General features: G+C 52.7%; 1 protein-coding gene across 3 annotated transcripts in view; it reads left to right on the top strand.

Moving 5' to 3' along the window:
• The window catches only part of ZNF76 (zinc finger protein 76), a 267,736-nt gene that overhangs the window by 223,742 nt on the left and 22,356 nt on the right, over positions 1-21,638 (top strand). For all 3 annotated transcript variants that reach the window (XM_085651124.1, XM_085651127.1, XM_085651125.1), the window contains one exon: positions 20,867-21,031. In XM_085651124.1, coding sequence (XP_085507250.1) covers positions 20,867-21,031 — 165 coding nt within the window. The remainder of the gene's footprint in view (positions 1-20,866; positions 21,032-21,638) is intronic.

The following is a 21,638-nucleotide window of genomic DNA, read 5'->3' as shown; positions in this document are numbered from 1 at the left end:
GTTTGGGGGAGCCCCACGACTCCACGGACTGTGAGGCAAGTCAGCAAATGAAGCCGAAGTCCCGGCGGGAGCGCCGGATGAAACTCCTTTCGGCACGCATGTCCAGGTTGGCGTCGGCGCCGCGCCCATCCCCCGCGGACGTCTTCAAGAACCGCCGCTTCAGTCTCCGACATCATCCCTCTCCCAGGCCGCAAGAGCATCGCTCACCTGTTGGTAAGTGTTGCAGTTTGTCCCCGAAGCCCGGTCCCCGGCCTGTTGGGGGCGCGGGTTCTCTGCGGGTGGTGCGGCCCGCGCGTCGCCACCCTATCCGCCGTTCCCCGGCACAGGGGTGACCAGAGCCCAGATGGACGCCTATGCGGCGGCCTTGCAGGCCTCTTTGGCTCTTCCCTCTTCTCCTTCTCTTCCTGGGACGTCTGCAGATCCCTTGCCGCGTGCGGGGACTTCTGTGGCGTCGCCGATGGCTCCGGCGCCGACAGGTTTGGCTCCAGGTTCTGAAGATGTGGTGCCGTCGGGGTGCGGCCCTTCGGGGTTCCCTCCTTCGGACCACGGCGCTTCTGCCTCGCCGCAAACCCCCGCGGGGGTCCCTGTGCTGTCACGGGAGGTTGCCGGGGCTCGGGCGTATTCTCATGTCCCCCTCGGTCCCCTGGGCAGGCGGCGGCCTTGTCCGAGGCTGAGATGATGCCGCTCAGTCTCCGGCGACTGCTGGCCCTGACGGTGCCGCGGGGGCCGGCTAGGGGTTGGGCGTGTCCCCGGGCCCCCCTCGTCCCTCCATGCAGGCGGCTGCCTCGTCGGAGGTCGAGTCGACGCTTTTTCGGTGCCGTTCCATAGCCGCCCCGGCTCCGACCCAGCCCCCGTCTCCTGTGCTGCACGTTGTGGCGGAGGTCGTTCCGGCGTCCCCTTCAGCACCAGTCGACTTTGACCTGATGCCGGTGGCGGACTCTACGGCGCTGGGTCGTTGATTCGTCTTCAGATGCCCCCCTCTTCTCCAGAGGTTCGGCAGCTGTTTGTTTCAACTTCTTCAGGGAAGGGTCACCGCGTTGTGACATTTTCACCGGCATCTTCCAAGGACGGCTCTTTGCCTTCTCCGCGTCTGCAGTCTTTGCCGGAGGCACCTCAGGTTCCCCATTCATCGGTCCACCCTCCCCAAACCCCCCCCCCTTTCCGAACTTGGCCTTTCCTTCCTCCGGTTGGGCTGGGGGACGGCCGCCTTAGCTTGCAGCCGTCGCCCACGGAGGAACTGCTTTCCTCGCCGCCGCTCAGGCTGTTTCCACGGCTACAGGAATCGTGCGCATGGGCGATCCAGCTGCCCATTTCCCCACGGATCATGTGCTGGAGGTTCTCCATCAGGGCTCTGATGGTCGGGAGCTGCTTCTTCCCTTCGAAGCTTTGCTCCACAATTCTCTTTTGGGGCCTGGGGGCGTCCTGCCACGGGAGACCCGGTGCCCCAGCCACTTCTGCACCGCCACCGCCTGCTCCGCATGATCCTGTCTGTCTTTCCCTTCACCCTTCTACCAGGGGCCCTCTTTTACAGACTGCCTTTCCCTCCTTGCCATTGGTGTTGTCTCCCCCGTCACGGGAGGCCCGCTGGTTAGATTCCTGGGGGCGCAATATCTTCGTCTCCTCCAGTGCTGCTTGCGGGCCCTTAACACTCTTTGTGTATTGGCTAGAGTCACTTCTTACTTATGGGATTCAGCGGAGTCCCTTATGTCTTCCGCTTCTCAGGAGGGTGCCTGTGTTGATCTGTGGCCCCATGTGTTGGATGGCCTGGAGCTGGCGGCGTTTATTCTTCGCTCGGCTCTGGACGTTTCGGAGGTGCTTGGTCGTACCATGGCTTCTTCGGTGGCCCTTCGTCACCATGCCTGACTACCGGATAGTGTATTCCCGGAGAACGTTAGAGAACGGCTGGTTGACCTTCCCTTTGATGGCGCTCTTTTGTTCCATGCCCCTTCGGGTTCTGCCATTCAGAGGTTTCTTGCGGGGCTTCGCCCTCCTCCTCCCTGACCTGGATGTCGCTCCGTGTTCTGGGAGGTGTTCTCCCGTTGTTTTCCTGGGGCCTTGTAACAAGTAGCCCCGGTTGTGTGTTCTGTGTGGTTGATGTGCCTTTAGGGTCCTTTTGTTGGGCTCTTGGTGCTGTTGGCTACTGGCCCGGCCCTTTTTTGACTTGTTGTTTTGGCTGTTGGTAAGCCCGGTAGGGCCTGAGATTAGTCCTTCCGTGTCTTCTTTCTTTGCGGCTTGGTAAGCATTCTGTGGATTTTTTCTGCAGGTCTTTCTGTTTTGTCCTCTGCTGCGGAAAGGTTTTCCTAAGAGGTGTTCCCATGGTTCTTGGGACGTAACCTACCCTATGTGGGGTACTTGTAGCTATTACATAGCTCTGTCATGTGCTGGGGAGGTGTGGTCACCCTTTTCGGGCTCCTTGCTCTCCGTGGCGTCACGGTATGTTGCAGGCGTGATCTTCTTGCCAATTGTCTTGGAGCAGCTTGCGCTGGATCTGTCCTTCTCCTTGTCGCTACGTCGCTCGGCCGGTCTGGCCTGCTGTCTGCAGCATCGTGTTGTGGCGGTTCCGCACTTCTGTCCTGTGTTTTGGCTTGGTCCTCTGTCTGCTGCTCCAGAGGGTTTGGCTTTCTTGGCCTCTGTGTTCTGGTGGCCGGCTTGGGCCCGTCCTCCGTCTCTTTCTCTTCTGCCGGTTCCTCCACTTCTTCATGGGTCAGTGTGTGTGTTCCTGGCCCGGCCCCTCCCTTGGGGTGTGTCTTGGCCCTCCCTGGCCTCTGCCTTTAGCTGGCGTCTGCCTTGTCAAGGGTGCGCGGTTCCGTAGTGTTGCCTGTTGCTGGCGGCGCATGCCCGTGCAGGGCTCCTTGTTGTACTCCACCGTTGTGATCTTGATGTGTTCCCTTGCGCCCCTGCCTCTGGTCCCGCTGGGGCTTTGCGCACTGGTGCTTTCTTCTTCCGCCTGTGCTGTTGGCGGTGGAGCTGTTCCGGCCTTGCCCAATGCTTGCGGCCAAGGTGTATCCAGCCCTTTTCTCTCTCTGTGCATGTGTTTCTTACGGTGGGCCCTGCCTCTGGTCTACCTCTTCTCACTGGGTTCGAGGTGGCCCTTGTGTTCTTTGAGGTTTTTAGAGCGCTGTCGGCCCCTACGGGGTGTTGGGCGCTCTCCCTTGGTTGGGCTTAGGATATCCTGGCCTTTTCCTTCTTGTTCTTGAGCCATGTCCCCTACTGGGTCCCTGGTCTCTCCTAGTGGGGAGGCTCTCTCGCAGGCCCTCCTCCCTTCTGGGTATGGCTAGGGTATCTATTCTATGTTAAGGAATCTGCAGCTAGTAGTCTCTATCAGATGTACAAGTTACTTACCTTCGGTAACAGTGTATCTTCTAGAGACGATTCTAGCCACAGATTCCTTCACGACCCCCCCTTCCTCCCTGTTCTGCGAGGACCCTCAGCTTGGTTTTCTGCGCTCGCCTCCCTCTGGGTGGCTTGTCTTCTGTGGGGGTCCTTTTCGTTTTCTGCCGATCGGGCTTCCCTCCAGCTGGGTTCTCTCCAGTGTAGGGGCCTGCTGTTGCTCTTTTTCCCTTTGTTGTTACAATTTCTGATCCCTTTGCTGTCTTTTACGCTGGGGGTTCTTTTGCCTATCCTTGGCCTCCTGCTCCTTTCAGAGGCTCTGGCCCTCCTTGACTCTGTAGTCTGGGGGTGGATTGCTGTTGCTCCTCTGTTCCGGGCTTGTGGCCCTTTGCTGTGTGGTCTGTGGTTGCAGTCTCTCTCTCTTTCTCTTACAGTGCTTTCCACTGCTTGTGCCTCCAGCCTGGCTATCGCCTTGGCTTGCACGGTGGTTCCACGGAGGGGTGCTTTACGCTTTCCCTGCTGTGGCTTTACTGATGTGGCCTTACTGATGTGGCCTTCTGGTACTTTGGTGCTATCGCCTGGCTTGCACAGTTGTTCCTCAGAGGTGGTCTGCTCTTTTCCTGCTTTGGCTTTCCTGTTGTAGCCTCCTGGCGACCTGGTGCTGTTCCTCCACCTATTGTCTCTCTCCTTTTGTTTCTTTGGTTTTTTCGCACACTGTTCCCATGCTCTCCTCAGTTTTGTTATGATGGCTCCGCGTTGTGGTGCGGAAAAGTTTTCCAAAGCAAACTGACGTCAGCACGCCGGGGTGGGGCTTATGTGACCTCGCTGACGTCACACCTGCGGAGGACGTCGGGGCGGAGTCGCGAGGTACAGTGCCCAGCGCGCAGAGATGCTGAGAAAGAAAGTTTTCCAGGTCCAGTCTCAAGACTGGGGATAATTCTACGTTAAGGAATCCGCGGCTAGAATCGTCTCTACCAGATACACCGTTACCAAAGGTAAGTAACTTGTACATCAGACCTACAAGGTTCTCTACCCTTGACCTTCACCGTAACATGCAGCCTCACTGCTTTAGTAGCTGGTCCAGCACTTAACACTGTTCGTCTACCTCCATCTCAACTCGCAACACTTCTGCTATGCTGATGCTGGGATCAGTGCATAACTTTGTCAGTGGATCTGTATCTTCTCATAGTGCCCCATATTTTAGCCTGGGTGGAGAGTGGAGTATTTCAAAGTGTTTCCAAACACTCTCAGCAGTATTTGCTACTCCAACACTGAAAACTATGTGCAGCACTGTCCAAGAAAGCCACACATGACTTTTTAAGTGCTGCTGAACAAATCTGGTATTTCAGTAATGGGACTGAGGCACTCCTCAGCGATGCACCTCAATCTGACCCTAAGCACTCTGCTACTCTTCTGTATGATCCCTTCTCAACCCCCCCCGTCACCCTCACCTCACACACACGCGACTCTGCCAATGCACCTCCATCTTGACCAGCAGCACTATGCTAAAGTTAATCTGATTACAATAGCCCTTTAAAAACACATTTTATTTACAAACTCACAACATACATCTAATCATCAGCAAAACATTAAAAACTATTGGTTTACCATAAACAATATACACTAAATAACTATACAACTACTGTAGAACAATGCTTGTTCACAGTACTGTTAGCAATGCTGCACTGGTGTGATCACAGCTAGTAATCTTACATGTAGTAATCTCTAATGTAAACTTGTCTATGTACAACACTCATGATATTAGTAGCTTGGGCTGATTTGTATTTAACAGAAGTAGCTCTTTGTAGGACCTGGGGTCTCCAGGCCCTATGGGGCGGTAACGTGACACGAGCGGTCGGGCCACCAAAGGTCTGTGTGTAAAGCAACCATACAACACGCACCTCACATGCGACGAGGAACACACACAATAAGTGACGCCACACTGTAGGAGTTATGTAAATACTCAAGTTTATCCAAGTAGATCACGTTAGATGCAGTTCATGAGGTAGCAGTACATTTCATATGCTGATAATACAATAGCTAGCGATGTACATATCAGTCAGGAGCTATAAAGGCTGTTCATACCATATATGCAATTCACGAGATAACAGTACTGCCTGGGGCACAACTACCAAACACGTAGCTGTACACGTGCTTTTCCCCTTCCTGTCGCGTTGTGCGCGCTAACCGGGGACGACCTCAGAACGGGGCATCTAGCATGGAGAGCTACTCGCAACTAAGGACATTTAGCACTTCGAGGTAGAACAGGAGCAGCAGAGCGCTACTCGTAACCTCTGGCACCTAGTACTGCAGTAGGAAACATGAATAACAGAGCGCTACTCGTAATCAATAGCGCGTAACATTTCAGTAGGGCATATGAATAATAGAGCGCTACTCGTACTCAATAGCACCTAACACTTCAATATGGCATATAAATAACAGAGCACTACTCGGAATCAATAGCACGTAACACTTCAGTATGGCATATGAATCACAGAGCGCTACTCGGAATCAATAGCACGTAACACTTCAATATGGCATATGAATCACAGAGCGCTACTCGGAATCAATAGCACCTAACACTTCAATATGGCATATGAATCACAGAGCGCTACTCGTAAGAGGGATTTTCGAGCGCTGCTCGTGCTCGGGTGCAGTCAGTGTCTAACACGGGGCTGTCCGCAGAGAGCGCACGGGACTTGCGGAGCGAGTCTCTTGCTCCGGTGCAGTTCGTAGGCACCGCGCTTCAGGGCAGACACGGGGGGTACCAGGAAGGGATCCCTCGGCGGGGTCTCTCCGTCGCGATGACAGGGGGAACTCCCAGGGAGAGGGAACCCGGGCCCAGGGTGCGGTGTGGCTCCCAACCAGCAGGGGGCGCACCGGGGGCGATCCCAGCCTTCGGGCTTACCTCGATCTCCGCGCTGGAAGGCGTCCGTTCCCGCGCTGATGGGGGCACTCGTTCTCGGCCTCGTGCACTTCTCCTCACAGCTGCGACTGCAGCGACGGGGCCCTGGGCTTCTCCACGGGCCTCACGACACGGCAGGGTACTTCTTCTGGCCTCAGGGTCGCGGCGGTGAGTGCGCTGGCTTGCACATCACGGGGGGTGCTAAAGTTAAGGATGGGGTTTCTGTGTTCAGCGGAGCCCGCTGCCGGGGGTCCCAGACCAGGGCAGGGAGCGCACAGGTCACAGCGCTAATACCTGGTCGATCCCCGGTGGTTCTCCAATCAGCTTCACATCAGAGTTCAGGGGTCAGCCTGGACACGCAGTCTCAGTGCTTTGGCTTGTAAGTTTAAAGTTCAGTCTGGACACGCAGTCTCAGTGCTTGGCTTGTAAGTTTAAAGTTCAATCTGGACACGCAGTCTCAGTGCTTGGCTTGTAAGTTTCGGTTCTTAGATGTCAGATAAGGTCTTGTTGGCGCAGATGTATCTGGTGCCCTTAAGGGGTTCTGTTACAGGGGGGTAGGGATGGAGAAGGCGACCAGGTCCTTCCTAGTCAGGCTGGGCAGAGAGTCTCTGGGTCCTCCTACTGCTGGGCAAGATCAGTGGGTTTCACAGGGTCCCTCACTCACTTAAGAGGCAGCACCTAGATCCTGTCACTCTCAGAGGCATAAGTCCCTGGCTAGGCCCTACTGCCTACACTCCTGGTGGATTCTTCCAGCTCTGCTTCACCCCAATGGCCAACTCACCACAAAAAGTTCCCTCCCTCACTTAAGTAGCCCTAGGTCAGGTGAGCTCTGGCCAAGGCGGCAAAAGAAAAACCACACCTCCCTTCTAGAAGGTTCCAGCACATTCCAGGAGCTTCCCCACTCTACCTATGGGACAAAAAGGCGGGCTGGAGTCGCAACATTGTTGTGGGGTTCCAGCCAGCTCCTGGCAGCTAGGGTGCTACTATGAAAGACCACTCTGCAGTAGCAGGGGCCTGTGGCAGCCATCTTGGGAGAAGGGAGCATCTGCACCTTAACACTGATTGGCAATGAAAAGGCGCCCGGAGACCTAGTCCAACATAAAAATGAGGGTGGAAAAAATGAGGCACGATACAAAAATAGAAGGGGAGACCACCCTAGGGCTGACAGGTCCAACATGCGTCCCCCCCCCAGCCGAAAGAGGGGAGAGCTACCCAACCTCTAGGGAGTTCTCATCACTAAGGCGGACAAACCTGGAGAGACCGTCAGCATTGGCGTGGTCAACTCCGGGCCGATGTTCCACCCGAAAGTCCATCCCCTGTAGGGAAATGGACCACCTCAACAACTTAGGGTTTTCGCCTCTCATCTGCATGAGCCAGCGAAGGGGCCGGTGGTTGGTCTGAATAAGGAAGTGAGTTCCAAAGAGGTATGGCCTCAACTTCTTCAGGGCCCAGACCACCGCGAAGGCTTCTCTCTCAATGGTGCTCCATCGCCGTTCCCGAGGGAGGAGTCTTCTGGATATGAAGGCCACCGGTTGATCTTGGCCCTCGGCATTGAGTTGTGAGAGCACTGCACCTATGCTGTGCTCTGCGGCATCGGTCTGTACAATAAATTCCTTGCTGAAATCTGGTGTTGCTAGTACTGGAGCGGTACACATCGCATGTTTCAGCGTGTCAAAGGCTTCTTGGCATGCAGCTGTCCATATGACCTTGCGAGGTTGCTTCTTTGAGGTCAATTCCGTCAAGGGGGCTACGATGGTACCATATCCCTTGACGAACCGGCGGTAATTCCCAGTGAGGCCGAGGAAAGCTCGGACCTCTGTTTGGGTCTTGGGGGGCTCCCAAGCCAAGATGGTCTCTATTTTGGCCTGGAGGGGTTGCACCTTACCTCCGCCCACCAGGTGTCCCAGGTACACAACAGATCCCTGTCCAATCTGGCACTTGCTGGCTTTAATGGTTAAGCCAGCGCGTTGCAGCGCCTGCAATACCTCCTGGAGGTGTTGCAGATGGTCCTCCCAGGTGCTACTGAAGACAGCTATGTCATCCAGGTAGGCTGCTGAGAAGGACTCCAGGCCAGATAGTACCTGATTCACTAACCGCTGGAATGTGGCCGGAGCATTTTTAAGCCCAAAGGGCATCACTCGAAACTGGTAGTGGCCCTCGGGGGTGGAGAACGCTGTCTTCTCCCTTGCTCCATCGGCCATGGCAATCTGCCAATATCCGGATGTCAGATCAATGGTGCTGAGGTACCGGGCTGCTCCCAGCCGGTCCACCAGCTCGTCTGCACGTGGGATGGGGTGAGCATCTGTCTTCGTGACAGAGTTCAACCCCCGGTAGTCCACACAGAACCGAAGCTCCGGTGTCGTACCCGGTGGGGCCCCTTTCGGCACCAACACCACTGGACTAGCCCACGGGCTGCTGGAAGGTTCTATCACCCCCAGCTCCAGCATCTTGGCCACCTCACGCTGGATGCTATCCTTCACTCGGTCAGAGAGCCGGTAAGACTTGTTCTTCACCGGGGGGCTGTCCCCTGTGTCCACATCATGGGTACACCAATGAGTGATTCCAGGCGTGAGGGAGAACAACGAGGCGAACTGTCCCAGGACATGGCGACAGTCCCTCTGTTGCTCTGGGGTCAAGGATGGGGAGAGGACTACACCTTCCACCGAACCATCCTTCTCTTGTACCGCTAGAAGGTCAGGAAGAGCCTCACTCTCTTCCTCTTCGCTCCCATCCGTCACCATAAGGAGAGCAAGCTCTGATCGCTCATGGTGCGGCTTCAGGCGGTTGACGTGGAGCACCCTGAGGGGCTGACGGGGGGTTTTCACATCTACAACGTACGTGGTCTGGCCTCGCCGCTCCACAATGTCGAACGGGCCAGTCCACCGGTCCTGGAGGGCACAAAGCTCCCCAGGTTCCATAACCCACACCTTCTGTCCAACGTCTAACTCGACCGTCCGAGCGTTGCGGTCATACCACTCCTTCATCACGGTCCGGCTAGCCTCCAGATTCTCTGTGGCTGCCTTCCACAGCTTGGCCATTTGGCTGCGGAACGCCAGCATGTAGCTGACAATGTCACGGGGAAGCTTCTGTGAAGTCTTCTCCCACCCCTCTTTCACTAAACTGAGGGGACCCCTAATGGGATGGCCATAGAGCAATTCAAACGGGCTGAACCCGACTCCCTTCTGCGGTACCGCCCGATAGGAGAATAACAAGCAGGGGAGGAGGACGTCCCATTTACGCCTCAAGCCCTCTGGAAGGCTTTGGATCATCCCCTTCAATGTCTTATTGAAGCGCTCTACAAGTCCGTTAGTCTGGGGATGGTAAGGAGTGGAGAACCGGTAGGTCACCCCACACTCCTTGCACATGGCCTGCATGTAGGCCGACATGAAATTGGTGCCCCTGTCCGACACCACGACCTTGGGGAATCCTACACGGGTAAAAATCCCCAACAGTGCCCGCGCCACCACCGGTGCAGTGATGGTCCTCAGAGGAATAGCCTCGGGGTACCTTGTGGCGTGGTGCACCAAAACCAAGATGAACCGGTGTCCCGCTGCGGTCGGAGGGTCCAATGGCCCAACAATATCGATACCGACCCTCTCAAAAGGGGTCCCGACCACGGGGAGCGGTTCCAACGGGACCTTCAACTTAGTCCCCGTCTTGCCACTAGCCTGACAAGACTTGCAGGTCTTGCAAAAGGTGTCTGATGCAATCCTCATCCTGGGCCAATAAAAATGGGGGACCAACCGTGCAAAGGTTTTGTCCTGACCCAGGTGTCCGGCTAAGGGTATCTCGTGCGCTAACTCCAGCAGAAAGGCCCGGTAACATTGGGGGACCACTATGGCCCTCGAAGATCCATGTACCGGCACCCTGGGCTCACTGTATAGGAGACCATCCTCCCAATACACGTGATAACCTCCCAGTTCCTTACTGGCCACTTGGGCTTCGGCCTGCCGCCGAATGCCTTCAAGCGTGGGGCACGCCCTTTGTGCCTGACAAAATTCTTCCCGGGTAGGACCTCCTTCCACATGCCAGTCAGCAAGGGTCGGCAAGTCCTCCACAGGAACGACATCTACCTCCGCTGACTCCGGGGGCACCTCTGCGGCCTCCCCATCCATCTCACGGGGCATGTCCTCTACCACCTTCTTCCTTCCGTGTTTGGCTTTGGGTTGGGCCATGATTCCAGGCTCCAATCCAGGGTGATTTCCATGCTGGGCAGCCATGGACCGCGTGCTGACGCAAGTCCACCCTGGTAATCCCAGCATCTCGGTGTGAGCGTTAAATTCGACGTCTTTCCACTTGGTGTGCTCCAGGTCGTTCCCTAGCAAACACCCCACAGGCAAGGCAGGGCTCACAGCAACTCTCAGTAGGCTTCTGACTCCTCCCCACTCAAATGGAACACGAGCCACTGGATAGTGACTCATACTGCCGTCAGCCAATACGGCCGGATGGAACTCCTCGGGGACTACTTGGTCGGGGGACACCAGCCGCCACACGACAGTGGTCATGCTGGCCCCTGTGTCCCTCAGAGCTTCCACCTCCTCCCCATTAATTCTCACCCTCAGCTGATATTTAGCAGTGTTCGGGGGCAGGGACACTACGGGGACCACCTCTCTATCCCCGAGTGAAACCAGCGTCAGGCCTGTCCACTCCCCTTCCCTATCTAAGGGCAGCTCCACCCCAAGCGCTATACTACTCACCCCGGGACTTTTCCCGCCCGTTGGGGCTGGTGGTCGCTTGCGACACTTGGGATCTCCCCTGTAGTGTCCAATCTCCCCACAATCGTAGCACCGCACAATCCTAGGCTGCTGACTCCTGTCAGGGTAAGTGGGTCTTGTGGAATTGGACGGGGGTGGGGTTCCTACTCCCTTCCCAAACTTATTTTGGGTACCTTTTGAGAACTCCAACTTTTTATCTCCCCCCTCTTTCTTCTGGGGGAAACCCTGTCCGCCTTTCGAGCCATCTCCCCCGGGGCCCTTGTGAGACACCCGGGTGCTCACCCAAATATCTGCCTCCTCCGCAAGCTCACGGGGATCCATCAACTTGCGGTCCACCAGATGTTGGCGCAGCTCCGGAAAGCTCTTATCCAAGAGGTGCTCCCTTAAAAAAAGATCGTACAACCCTTGGTAGTCCTGCACCTCGCTGCCACGCACCCAACCATCTAGTGCCTTCCTCGCATAATCAAAAAAATCTACCCAGGTCTGTGTGGACAGCTTATGGCTGCCACAAAACTTTTGCCTGTACCTCTCGGGGTTGAGACCAAACTTTTTTAACAAGGCCTCTTTCATGGGGACATACCTTACCTGATCCGCCTTGGCCAAATATAGCAGGGTGTCCCTAACATTGGGAGGTATATACCGGTATAAACCACCTCCCCAATTACTCTCGGGTACCCCATGGGCTGTCAAGGCTACCTCGTATGCCTCCAACCATTTCATGATGTCGTCCCCCACTGTGTAATTGGCAATTACCTCTTTAGGTAGGTAGAACTTTGATTCTTGAGGTTCCTTAGGTATGCTGCCACCATTGTCGTTATTGGACGCGTTCAATTGAAGGGCGCGTAGCTCCAGCTCTTTTAGCTGAAGCTCGTGCGCCAGCTTCTTCTCCTCCATTGCCCATTTCTTGTTCTCTCTTTCCATTTCTCTTTCATGTTCTAATTTCGCTAGCTCCCATTTTAGTTGCCTCTCTTCCCTCCTGTCCTCGTACTCCTCTGGGGACGCGCTCCTTCTAGACCCTGTCCTACTACTGGCCCCAGAACGTCTCCCTGGGGGCACATTTTCTGACATATCTACATTTAAGATGTCTAGTACTTCTTGGGCGCTCTCCTCCTGAGGTGCATCTGGCGCCTCCTGTCCCTCATCCCCTCTCCCTTCTGGGTGGGCTTCTACCCATGCCCTAATGGCGGTGCGGAGTTCCGGTCCTTTGGCCCTCCGTACCCCAGGCACCCCCATCCCCTGCCCGAACTCCCTTAGTTGCTTCACCGAGTACCCCTCGAGGTCAGCTAACCGGAATTCCATTCTGGCAGGTGGGGACCAAGACACTAAGGAGAAAGATTCCTAGGGGATAGGCAACAGTTCTCAGCTAACCAGGCTTCTTGTACTCTCAACCTGGACAGTGGAAATAACAATGCAGCAATCAATGGTTTCAGAGCTCTGGAACAATTAGGCGTTTAATTGTGGCGCCCTTCGCCTCACGGAAGGGTGCTGTATGGTCACAGGTCCTAAGGATCCCACCGCTCGCCAACAATGTAGGACCTGGGGTCTCCAGGCCCTATGGGGCGGTAACGTGACACGAGCGGTCGGGCCACCAAAGGTCTGTGTGTAAAGCAACCATACAACACGCACCTCACATGCGACGAGGAACACACACAATAAGTGACGCCACACTGTAGGAGTTATGTAAATACTCAAGTTTATCCAAGTAGATCACGTTAGATGCAGTTCATGAGGTAGCAGTACATTTCATATGCTGATAATACAATAGCTAACGATGTACATATCAGTCAGGAGCTATAAAGGCTGTTCATACCATATATGCAATTCATGAGATAACAGTACTGCCTGGAGCACAACTACCAAACACGTAGCTGTACACGTGCTCTTCCCCTTCCTGTCGCATTGTGCGCGCTAACCGGGGACGACCTCCGAACGGGGCATCTGTTTATGTTTATGTTTATGCAATTTTTAAAGCGCACAAATACCCGAGGGTGTCTCGGCGCTCAGGGGAAGGAGATGATGCTACAGCAAGTAAATCAAGGTGAAAAGAGCCAAGTTTTCAGTTTCTTCCTGAAAATCAAAAGGGTAGGAGCAGTTTTGACATCAACCGGCAATGTGTTCCAGATTTTTGCTGTGGAGACCGTAAAGCATCTGTCCCCCCCAATTAGCCTTCCTGGTTCGCGCCACTTTGAGTAAGTGAGCGGAAGAGGAACGGAGTGTTCTGAAGTGCTCAAGAGGGCGGAAAGCATTTCTGATGAACTGTGGGCCAACGTTATTAACTGCTTTGAACGCGATGCATAGTGCCTTGAACTTTATCCGGCTTCTAACTGGGAGCCAGTGTAGATGCCTAATGTGTGGTGTAATAGATTTGAACTTCGGGATTCCCAGTAAAATTCGGGCTGAAGCATTTTGGATTAGCTGCAGTCTGTTCAGGACCTTTTCCTGGGCATTCATCAAGAGGGCATTACAGTAATCCGTTTTTGAAAAGACCAAAGTACTGATTAAGGTTTTGCTGGCTGAAGGTGGAAGGTATGGCATTAATTTTTTGATCATTTTTAACATGAAGAAGGATGAGGAGACCACAGAATTGACGTGGTGGACAAACGTCAATTTGTTGTCAAAAAGGACTCCAAGGTTACGTACTTTAGTAACTGGTTGAGGGGGGGCTCCCATCTCAGGTGGCCACCATTGAGGGGACCAGACAGGCTCCAGTTTCCCGAATGTCATCACCTCTGTTTTATCAGAATTTAATTTGAGAGAGTTTGATGACATCCAGGAACTGATGGCCCGCATACCCTCTTGGAAATTTGCAGCAACTACTGGGCCGTCGTTATGTACCGACAGCACCAGTTGTGTATCGTCAGCGTATGTGGTAAGGGCGATTCCGTAGGATTTTATTACCCTCGCTAAGTCCGAAACATAAATGTTAAATAGTGTCGGACTTAGCGATGATCCTTGTGGAACACCACATGGGAGGGTGAAGGATTGGGAGGTGAAAGGGCCCATTTTTACTTTTTGCGAGCGATCGGCAAGGAAAGCTGCAAGAAGTTGTTTGGCTTGATTTTGAATTCCTATGGCTGAGACACGGTCAATCAAAATTGAATGATTGACCGTGTCGAAAGCTGCAGAAAGATCCAATAGAATTAATACTGCCGCTCCTCCAGTGTCCAGTGTCATCCTAATTTCGTCTTCGGCTTTTAGTAGTGCGGTCTCTGTACCATGACCCTGTCTAAACCCAAATTGGGTGTCATCCAGTAGATTATTGTTGTTAATGAATGTTGATAGTTGGGTGTTCATGATATTTTCAAACTTTTTTGCTGGGCATGGGAGACATGCAATGGGTCGGTAACTGGCAGGAAGAAGGGGATCAAGGGTGGGCTTTTTGAGTAAAGGTTTGATAATAGCCTTTTTCCAGACTGGCGGATAGATGCCCGTCGTGAACATAGTGTTGCAGATATTTGTCAGGGCGGGTGAAACAGCTTCCGGGATTAAATTGAGGATAGCAGGGGGGCAGGGGTCTAGGGGTGAGCCTGATTTAGTGGTCAGGACAAGTCGATGGACTTGTTCCTCCGTAACCGCTTCGAAAACCGGGAAGCTAGGTGTGTGGCTATTTGAGGGGGAGCTCATGGTGGTTATGGAAGGAGCGTGAGTGAAAGCTGAGAAGATGGCAGTTACTTTATCTGTGAAGAAATTAGCAAGGGAATCACAAAGTGATTGAGTTCCTTTGAAGTGAGGGGCAGAAGGGTTGGAAAGGTGGGTAACTACCTGAAACAACTTTTTTGATGAATTTTTGGCATGGTTGATTTGGGAGGTAAAGTGGAACGTTTTTTCGGTGGTTATCAGCTCTTTATATTTGGAGAGGGCGCATTTGTACACTGATTTATCAGTGGGATTGTAGTGACGGCGCCAGTGCCTTTCCAGATTTCTGCAATGTTGTCTCTGCAATCGGAGAGATTCCGTGAACCAGGGAGCCGAGGGGCATTTTCTATTCCGGTTACAGGTTTTTAGAGGAGCTGCATTGTGGCAGGCCGTATTTAAACTATTGAGATAGTTAATGGAGGCTAGTGAGGGGTCGTTGTCAGTAATGATAATGTTGTCAGACAGTGAAGCCGCAAGAAAAGAAGGGTCGACATTTTTCCAGTTTCGGTAGGTGATAGGAGAAGAGGGAGTGGACGAGGGTGGAAGGGAAGTTAATTTTATGGAGAAAGTGACAGCCGCGTGATCCGTCCATGTAAGCGGAATCACTTTGGAAACAGAAATATGTGGGTTGCTGGTAAATAGCCCGTCAAGGGTGTGTCCGGCTTTGTGAGTTGGCTGATTAACGATTTGATGAAGACCGGCCGCTGATAAATCGTTAATTAGTGCCAGGGTATCAGGGTCACAGGTAGATTCCAGATGGAAATTGAAGTCGCCCAATATGGTGAATTGTGGGGCTCCTGCTGAGACTTCAATTAAGTTGTTTAAATTATTGAGGAACTTGGATCTGGACCCAGGGGGGCGGTAGAGTAGAATGCCTGTAAGTGATTGTTTAACTGATAGACTGATGGTAAAAGACAATGCCTCGCACTCAGCGTGATTGGCGTTCGTAATTTTAACTTTGAAGATGTTTTTGTAGATAATGGCTATTCCACCACCCTTTTTATCAGTTCTATCGAGCTTGTGAACGCAGTAGTTTTCCGGGATAGCTGCTTTGAAGTCTGGGCCTGATGAGTGGTCGCCCCAGGTTTCAGTGATGAATAATAGGTCTAAGTTGTGAGTCTCTATGAGTTCTAGGATTTCGAGTTTGTGCTTGGAAACTGAACGCACGTTTGTAAGTGCTGCTAGAACCTGAGGAGAGGAAATAGTGGGGTGGGTGGGGGCAGTGCAGAGAGGACATTTGTGAGGACCAATAATAGAATTGGAGTGTAATAGACGAGGTACACAATGAGGTGCGTCTGTAAGCTTGTTTATTATACGGAGTTGGTCGGCAGTGTATTTGTAAGTGTTTACTTTATGAGCGATGACTGGCCCCTCTGAGGGAGGGGGGGGTGCTCCTCGCCCCGGTCTCGACGCGGACGAGCGCAGACGAGCTTGCCTTAAGCGCGCCTTCGGCGCGCAATCGGCGCGCCCGCTGCGCTCGTCCGCTGCGCTTCCGATAGTGAGGCATTCTATATCCTGGGAAATGGGGGGGAGGCGTGGCCAGCGCGAGTGGGCGTGCCACAGCACAACCAGCGGCAGCGAGTGTCAGCTGAGCTGGGAGATCGCTGTATCAGAGGCAGGCCGTGGGGTGAGTGAGATTTAAAAATATAACAATCAGTCACACCAGATTTTTAAAAAGTTGCTGTAGCTCCCGGCTTCCGCCTCAGGAGAAGTTCGAAGAACGCGGGGCACAGTCAGCGCGCGATTAAGTATGGGAGGGGGGGGGGCGTGGCCAGCGCGAGTGGGCGTGCCACAGCACAACCAGCGGCAGTGAGTGTCAGCTGAGCTGGGAGATCGCTGTATCAGAGGCAGGCCGTGGGGTGAGTGAGATTTAAAAATATAACAATCAGTCACACCAGATTTTTAAAAAGTTGCTGTAGCTCCCGGCTTCCGCCTCAGGAGAAGTTCGAAGAACGCGGGGCACAGTCAGCGCGCGATTAAGTATGGGAGGGGGGGCGTGGCCAGCGCGAGTGGGCGTTCCACAGCACAACCAGCGGCAGCGAGTGTCAACTGAGCTGGGAGATCGCTGTATCAGAGGCAGGCCGTGGGGTGAGTGAGATTTAAAAATATAACAATCAGTCACACCAGATTTAGCATGGAGAGCTACTCACAACTAAGGACATTTAGCACTTCGAGGTAGACTTGTAACCTCTGGCACCTAGTACTGCAGTAGGAAACATGAATAACAGAGCGCTACTCGTAATCAATAGCGCGTAATATTTCAGTAGGGCATATGAATAATAGAGCGCTACTCGTACTCAATAGCACCTAACACTTCAATATGGCATATAAATAACAGAGCGCTACTCGGAATCAATAGCACGTAACACTTCAGTATGGCATATGAATCACAGAGCGCTACTCGGAATCAATAGCACGTAACACTTCAATATGGCATATGAATCACAGAGCGCTACTCGGAATCAATAGCACCTAACACTTCAATTTGGCATATAAATCACAGAGCGCTACTCGTAAGAGGGATTTTCGAGCGCTGCTCGTGCTCGGGTGCAGTCAGTGTCTAACACGGGGCTGTCCGCAGAGAGCGCACGGGACTAGCGGAGCGAGTCTCTTGCTCCGGTGCAGTTCGTAGGCACCGCGCTTCAGGGCAGACACGGGGGGGTACCAGGAAGGTATCCCTCGGCGGGGTCTCTCCGTCGCGATGACAGGGAGAACTCCCACGGAGAGGGAACCCGGGCCCAGGGTGCGGTGTGGCTCCCAACCAGCAGGGGGCGCACCGGGGGGCGATCCCAGCATTCGGGCTTACCTCGATCTCCGCGCTGGAAGGCGTCCGTTCCCGCGCTGATGGGGGCACTCGTTCTCGGCCTCGTGCACTTCTCCTCACAGCTGCGACGGCAGCGACGGGGCCCTGGGCTTCTCCACGGGCCTCACGACACGGCAGGGTACTTCTTCCGGCCTCAGGGTCGCGGCGGTGAGTGCGCTGGCTTGCACATCACGGGGGGTGCTAAAGTTAAGGATGGGGGTTCTGTGTTCCGCGGAGCCCGCTGCCGGGGGTCCCAGACCAGGGCAGGGAGCGCACGGGTCACAGCGCTAATACCTGGTCGATCCCCGGTGGTTCTCCAATCAGCTTCACATCAGAGTTCAGGGGTCAGCCTGGACACGCAGTCTCAGTGCTTTGGCTTGTAAGTTTAAAGTTCAGTCTGGACACACAGTCTCAGTGCTTGGCTTGTAAGTTTAAAGTTCAATCTGGACACGCAGTCTCAGTGCTTGGCTTGTAAGTTTCGGTTCTTAGATGTCAGATAAGGTCTTGTTGGCGCAGATGTATCTGGCGCCCTTAAGGGGTTCTGTTACAGGGGGGTAGGGATGGAGAAGGCGACCAGGTCCTTCCTAGTCAGGCTGGGCAGAGAGTCTCTGGGTCCTCCTACTGCTGGGCAAGATCAGTGGGTTTCACAGGGTCCCTCACTCACTTAAGAGGCAGCACCTAGATCCTGTCACTCTCAGAGGCATAAGTCCCTGGCTAGGCCCTACCGCCTACACTCCTGGTGGATTCTTCCAGCTCTGCTTCACCCCAATGGCCAACTCACCACAAAAAGTTCCCTCCCTCACTTAAGTAGCGCTAGGTCAGGTGAGCTCTGGCCAAGGCGGCAAAAGAAAAACCACACCTCCCTTCTAGAAGGTTCCAGCACATTCCAGGAGCTTCCCCACTCTACCTATGGGACAAAAAGGCGGGCTGGAGTCGCAACATTGTTGTGGGGTTCCAGCCAGCTCCTGGCAGCTAGGGTGCTACTATGAAAGACCACTCTGCAGTAGCAGGGGCCTGTGGCAGCCATCTTGGGAGAAGGGAGCACCTGCACCTTAACACTGATTGGCAATGAAAAGGCGCCCGGAGACCTAGTCCAACATAAAAATGAGGGTGGAAAAAATGAGGCACGATACAAAAATAGAAGGGGAGACCACCCTAGGGCTGACAGGTCCAACACTCTTGCTAGCAAAAACGTTGAAGACCCCTGGTATAGGGTTTCAGTGGGCTGTATTTTTCTAGTTACACGTGTTCTTGTTTTAATTTACTTCCTACAACATTGAGTCAGGGAAATGTCAGGAAAATGTTACGGTCCCTGTCTCTCTTCCTGTATTTCGCACCCTCTGTAGCTCATTATTTCACCTCTCAATTTCTTTCTGACTCTTTTTCTTTAGCTCTTTAGCGTGATCTCCAAGCCCCAAATGAAAAAGCAGGATGCAGAGGTTTATTTTGTAGGAGAGTCTTCTCACTGTGATCTTGTTTCGAATAGTCTTATACAAGAAGGTTAAGGTCCTAAAGTTGCAGCCATGTTTGCATCTTTTTATACACATAATATGAAGAAGTGCGAATGCACATAAATTAGTACTCATTATACAGACATTTGAAAGAAATTAGGTTATGCAAATTTTTAGAGCGCAATATCACCCGGGAGGGTATCCTGGCCTGAGTTGGTGTGAGTTTAGCCAATCCTATGGCCTACTCAAGAATTGAGGTATTCAGCTATTTATCGGGATTCAAGAAGTGTGTAGAAGGCTCTTATGTGTAGCGGCAGGTCATTCCACCCTTTAGGATTGATGTTGGAGAAAGTTTGTCCTTCCCATCTGGTTTTCTGTTTTGTTGGATGTGTGCAAGTAAGAGTCCAGGTGAGGGGTGGTGTCTAGAAGGTTTGTGAAAGCAGATAAGATTGCTAAGGTATACTGGGCCAGTGTTATATGATGCCTTGAAAGTGTGTGTGAGGCGTTAGAATTTTGCTTGTTTGTATATGGGGAACCAGTGGAGCTCCTTCGGTATGGTGAGATGAGTGATGCATAATAGGTTAAGAGTGAGTCTGGCTGCCGAGTCTGAATGGTCTGCAGCCTTTGGGAGAGTCTTTTGTTGTTGATCCCGGCATAGAGGATGTTACCATAGTCCAGCTTGCTTGTGACAAGGATATGGATGATGGTTTTCCGAGTGCTGATTGGGAGCCATTTGAAAATCTTCCGCAGCATCTTCCGGATGTATGGAAGCATGAGGCGGTGATGGGTTGAATTAGGCAGTCATGTTGAGTTTCCTGTTGATGACAATCCCAAGGTTCTTGCTTTGGGTGGTGAGGGGTGGTAGGGGTGATGGTCCTAGGTCTGTTGGTCACCAGGTGGAGTCCCATGGTGAAGAGCTGTTCCTGAAGATCACGATTTCGATCTTGTCAGTGTTCAGCTTCAGACAGTTGGTCTTTATCCAGTGGGTGATATCAGTCATGCATGCATTGTACTTTATCCGGGTACTTGGCGTCTTGTCTGTGAGGGAGGGAATGAGCTGTGTATTGGCTGTATAGGAGATGATGATGATGTTGCGAGAGCGGATTATGCTGGCTAGAGGGAAAGATCTCCTAGTTTCTGTTGGTTTTGGGATTAATATGGTCCACCAGAATGCTGCGTTTGGTGGTCCAGATCATTTGGTTGTAGCATCTCAAGGCAGATTTGAATGTGCTCCTGTCTGCATTGTCATGGCTAATTCTCCATTTGCGCTCCAGTTTGCAGTGGCGTTTCATCAGTCTGAGTTCCTCTGTATACCTACTAGCCTGGGGTCTAGATCCAGTTCTATTGCTGTGTTTGAGGGACCAGAGAGTCGGCTCAGGAGGTTATCCAGTTGTAGAAATTCTTGATGGTTTGGGGAGGCAGTTGCTGAAAAGCAGTGTTTACCTAGGAGCCCAGCCTCTTCAGTTTACAGGAGTGTTAATATGGACCCACTTAGATATATCACAACTCTGACTGCTGGTCCAGGGCACAGGTTATAGGGTGACTCTGTGTGCCCCTGCGGATCCGGTGTCTATCCAGCACGTATCCGATTCTATTACCAGTAAGGTACATTAAGGGGTTGGTGTTTTTGGTATGCAAATATGTGAGTAATTGTCCAGTGGGGCATGGAAATTCTTCTAAGATGACAGCTAATGTTCCTGAAGCAAGGAATGGATAATAGCTTGTAGTTTGTACCCAGTAAGAAGGTGACTTGTAGAGGATGATGGAAGAACTGTGTGCAGACCAAGTGAAGTGGAAGACTAGGAGCATGAATGGTCTTGCGTCCAGCCCCTCCCACTCACCGAAAATGGATGGAGAGCCCCCTCTTTCCTTGGGGCCCCTTCACTTTTCGTTATGCATCTGAACCTTGTGTGCAATGCAAGCGATGTTTGATGGTATCTTTTCAAATACACATGCAAGATTTGAACAGCTGAGTGCTGCGCTGAGCATATAATACAGCTAAACTAGCTACTATCTTCTGTCACAGGTCAGCCTGTCGCATGAGGACCTGCAAGCATTGGGCAATGCCATCACCATGGTGACACAAGGCGGCAGTGGTGGCATCACTCTCCTAGGACAAGAAGGCAGCCTGGTCGGATCTACTACACACACAGTCACAATGGTCAGCTCTGACGGAGAAGGGTCTCAGACGGTATACCTAGATTTCTGCACTTTTCCCACTTGTTTGCTCCCCTTATGAATATTGATGTGCTGCCTGAGCCTGTCTGTGTGCAGTCCTTGTAAATGATTAAATTCCTGCTCTTCCTGTATATTAACTATCCTGCTTCCAGTCTCTTTACACCGTATCTGTGCTCCCGTATTACCCGCACACCAGTTAGGTCTATACTCCTCTCTATGCAGGAACCATTGACACCTGTTGTCCGTACTTTAACCTTCTCAGAGCTTTAAAACATTTATAGCAGAGCCTCTTTTACTCATGCGTCCTGTTGCTGCCTCCAAAATGCTCTGTTCGAGGCATATGAGCTGCAGAATATACACTGTGCATAGATCGCCATCTGGTGTTGGGCCCGGATGTTTGCAGTTTGTTTTTCCTCTTGGAAAGTCTTTGGAAGTCACGAGGTCGGTGACTCCTCCTTTGGTTCGTATTGCGCATGGGCTTCGGCTCCATCCTCAGATTGTTTTTTTCCGCCATCGGGTTCGGATGTAATACTTCGCGCTCCGGTTCTGAACTTTTCCAGTTCAGCGATCGACGCAAAAATCCTCGCTCATCGAGATCCTTCAGATAATAAATCATCTTA

Source organism: Triturus cristatus, chromosome 1_1, assembly GCF_964204655.1.
Source record: "Triturus cristatus chromosome 1_1, aTriCri1.1, whole genome shotgun sequence".
Classification (NCBI taxonomy): domain Eukaryota; kingdom Metazoa; phylum Chordata; class Amphibia; order Caudata; family Salamandridae; genus Triturus; species Triturus cristatus.
Note: the sequence above shows the minus strand (reverse complement) of the source record. Positions and strands in the feature narration are given on the sequence as shown.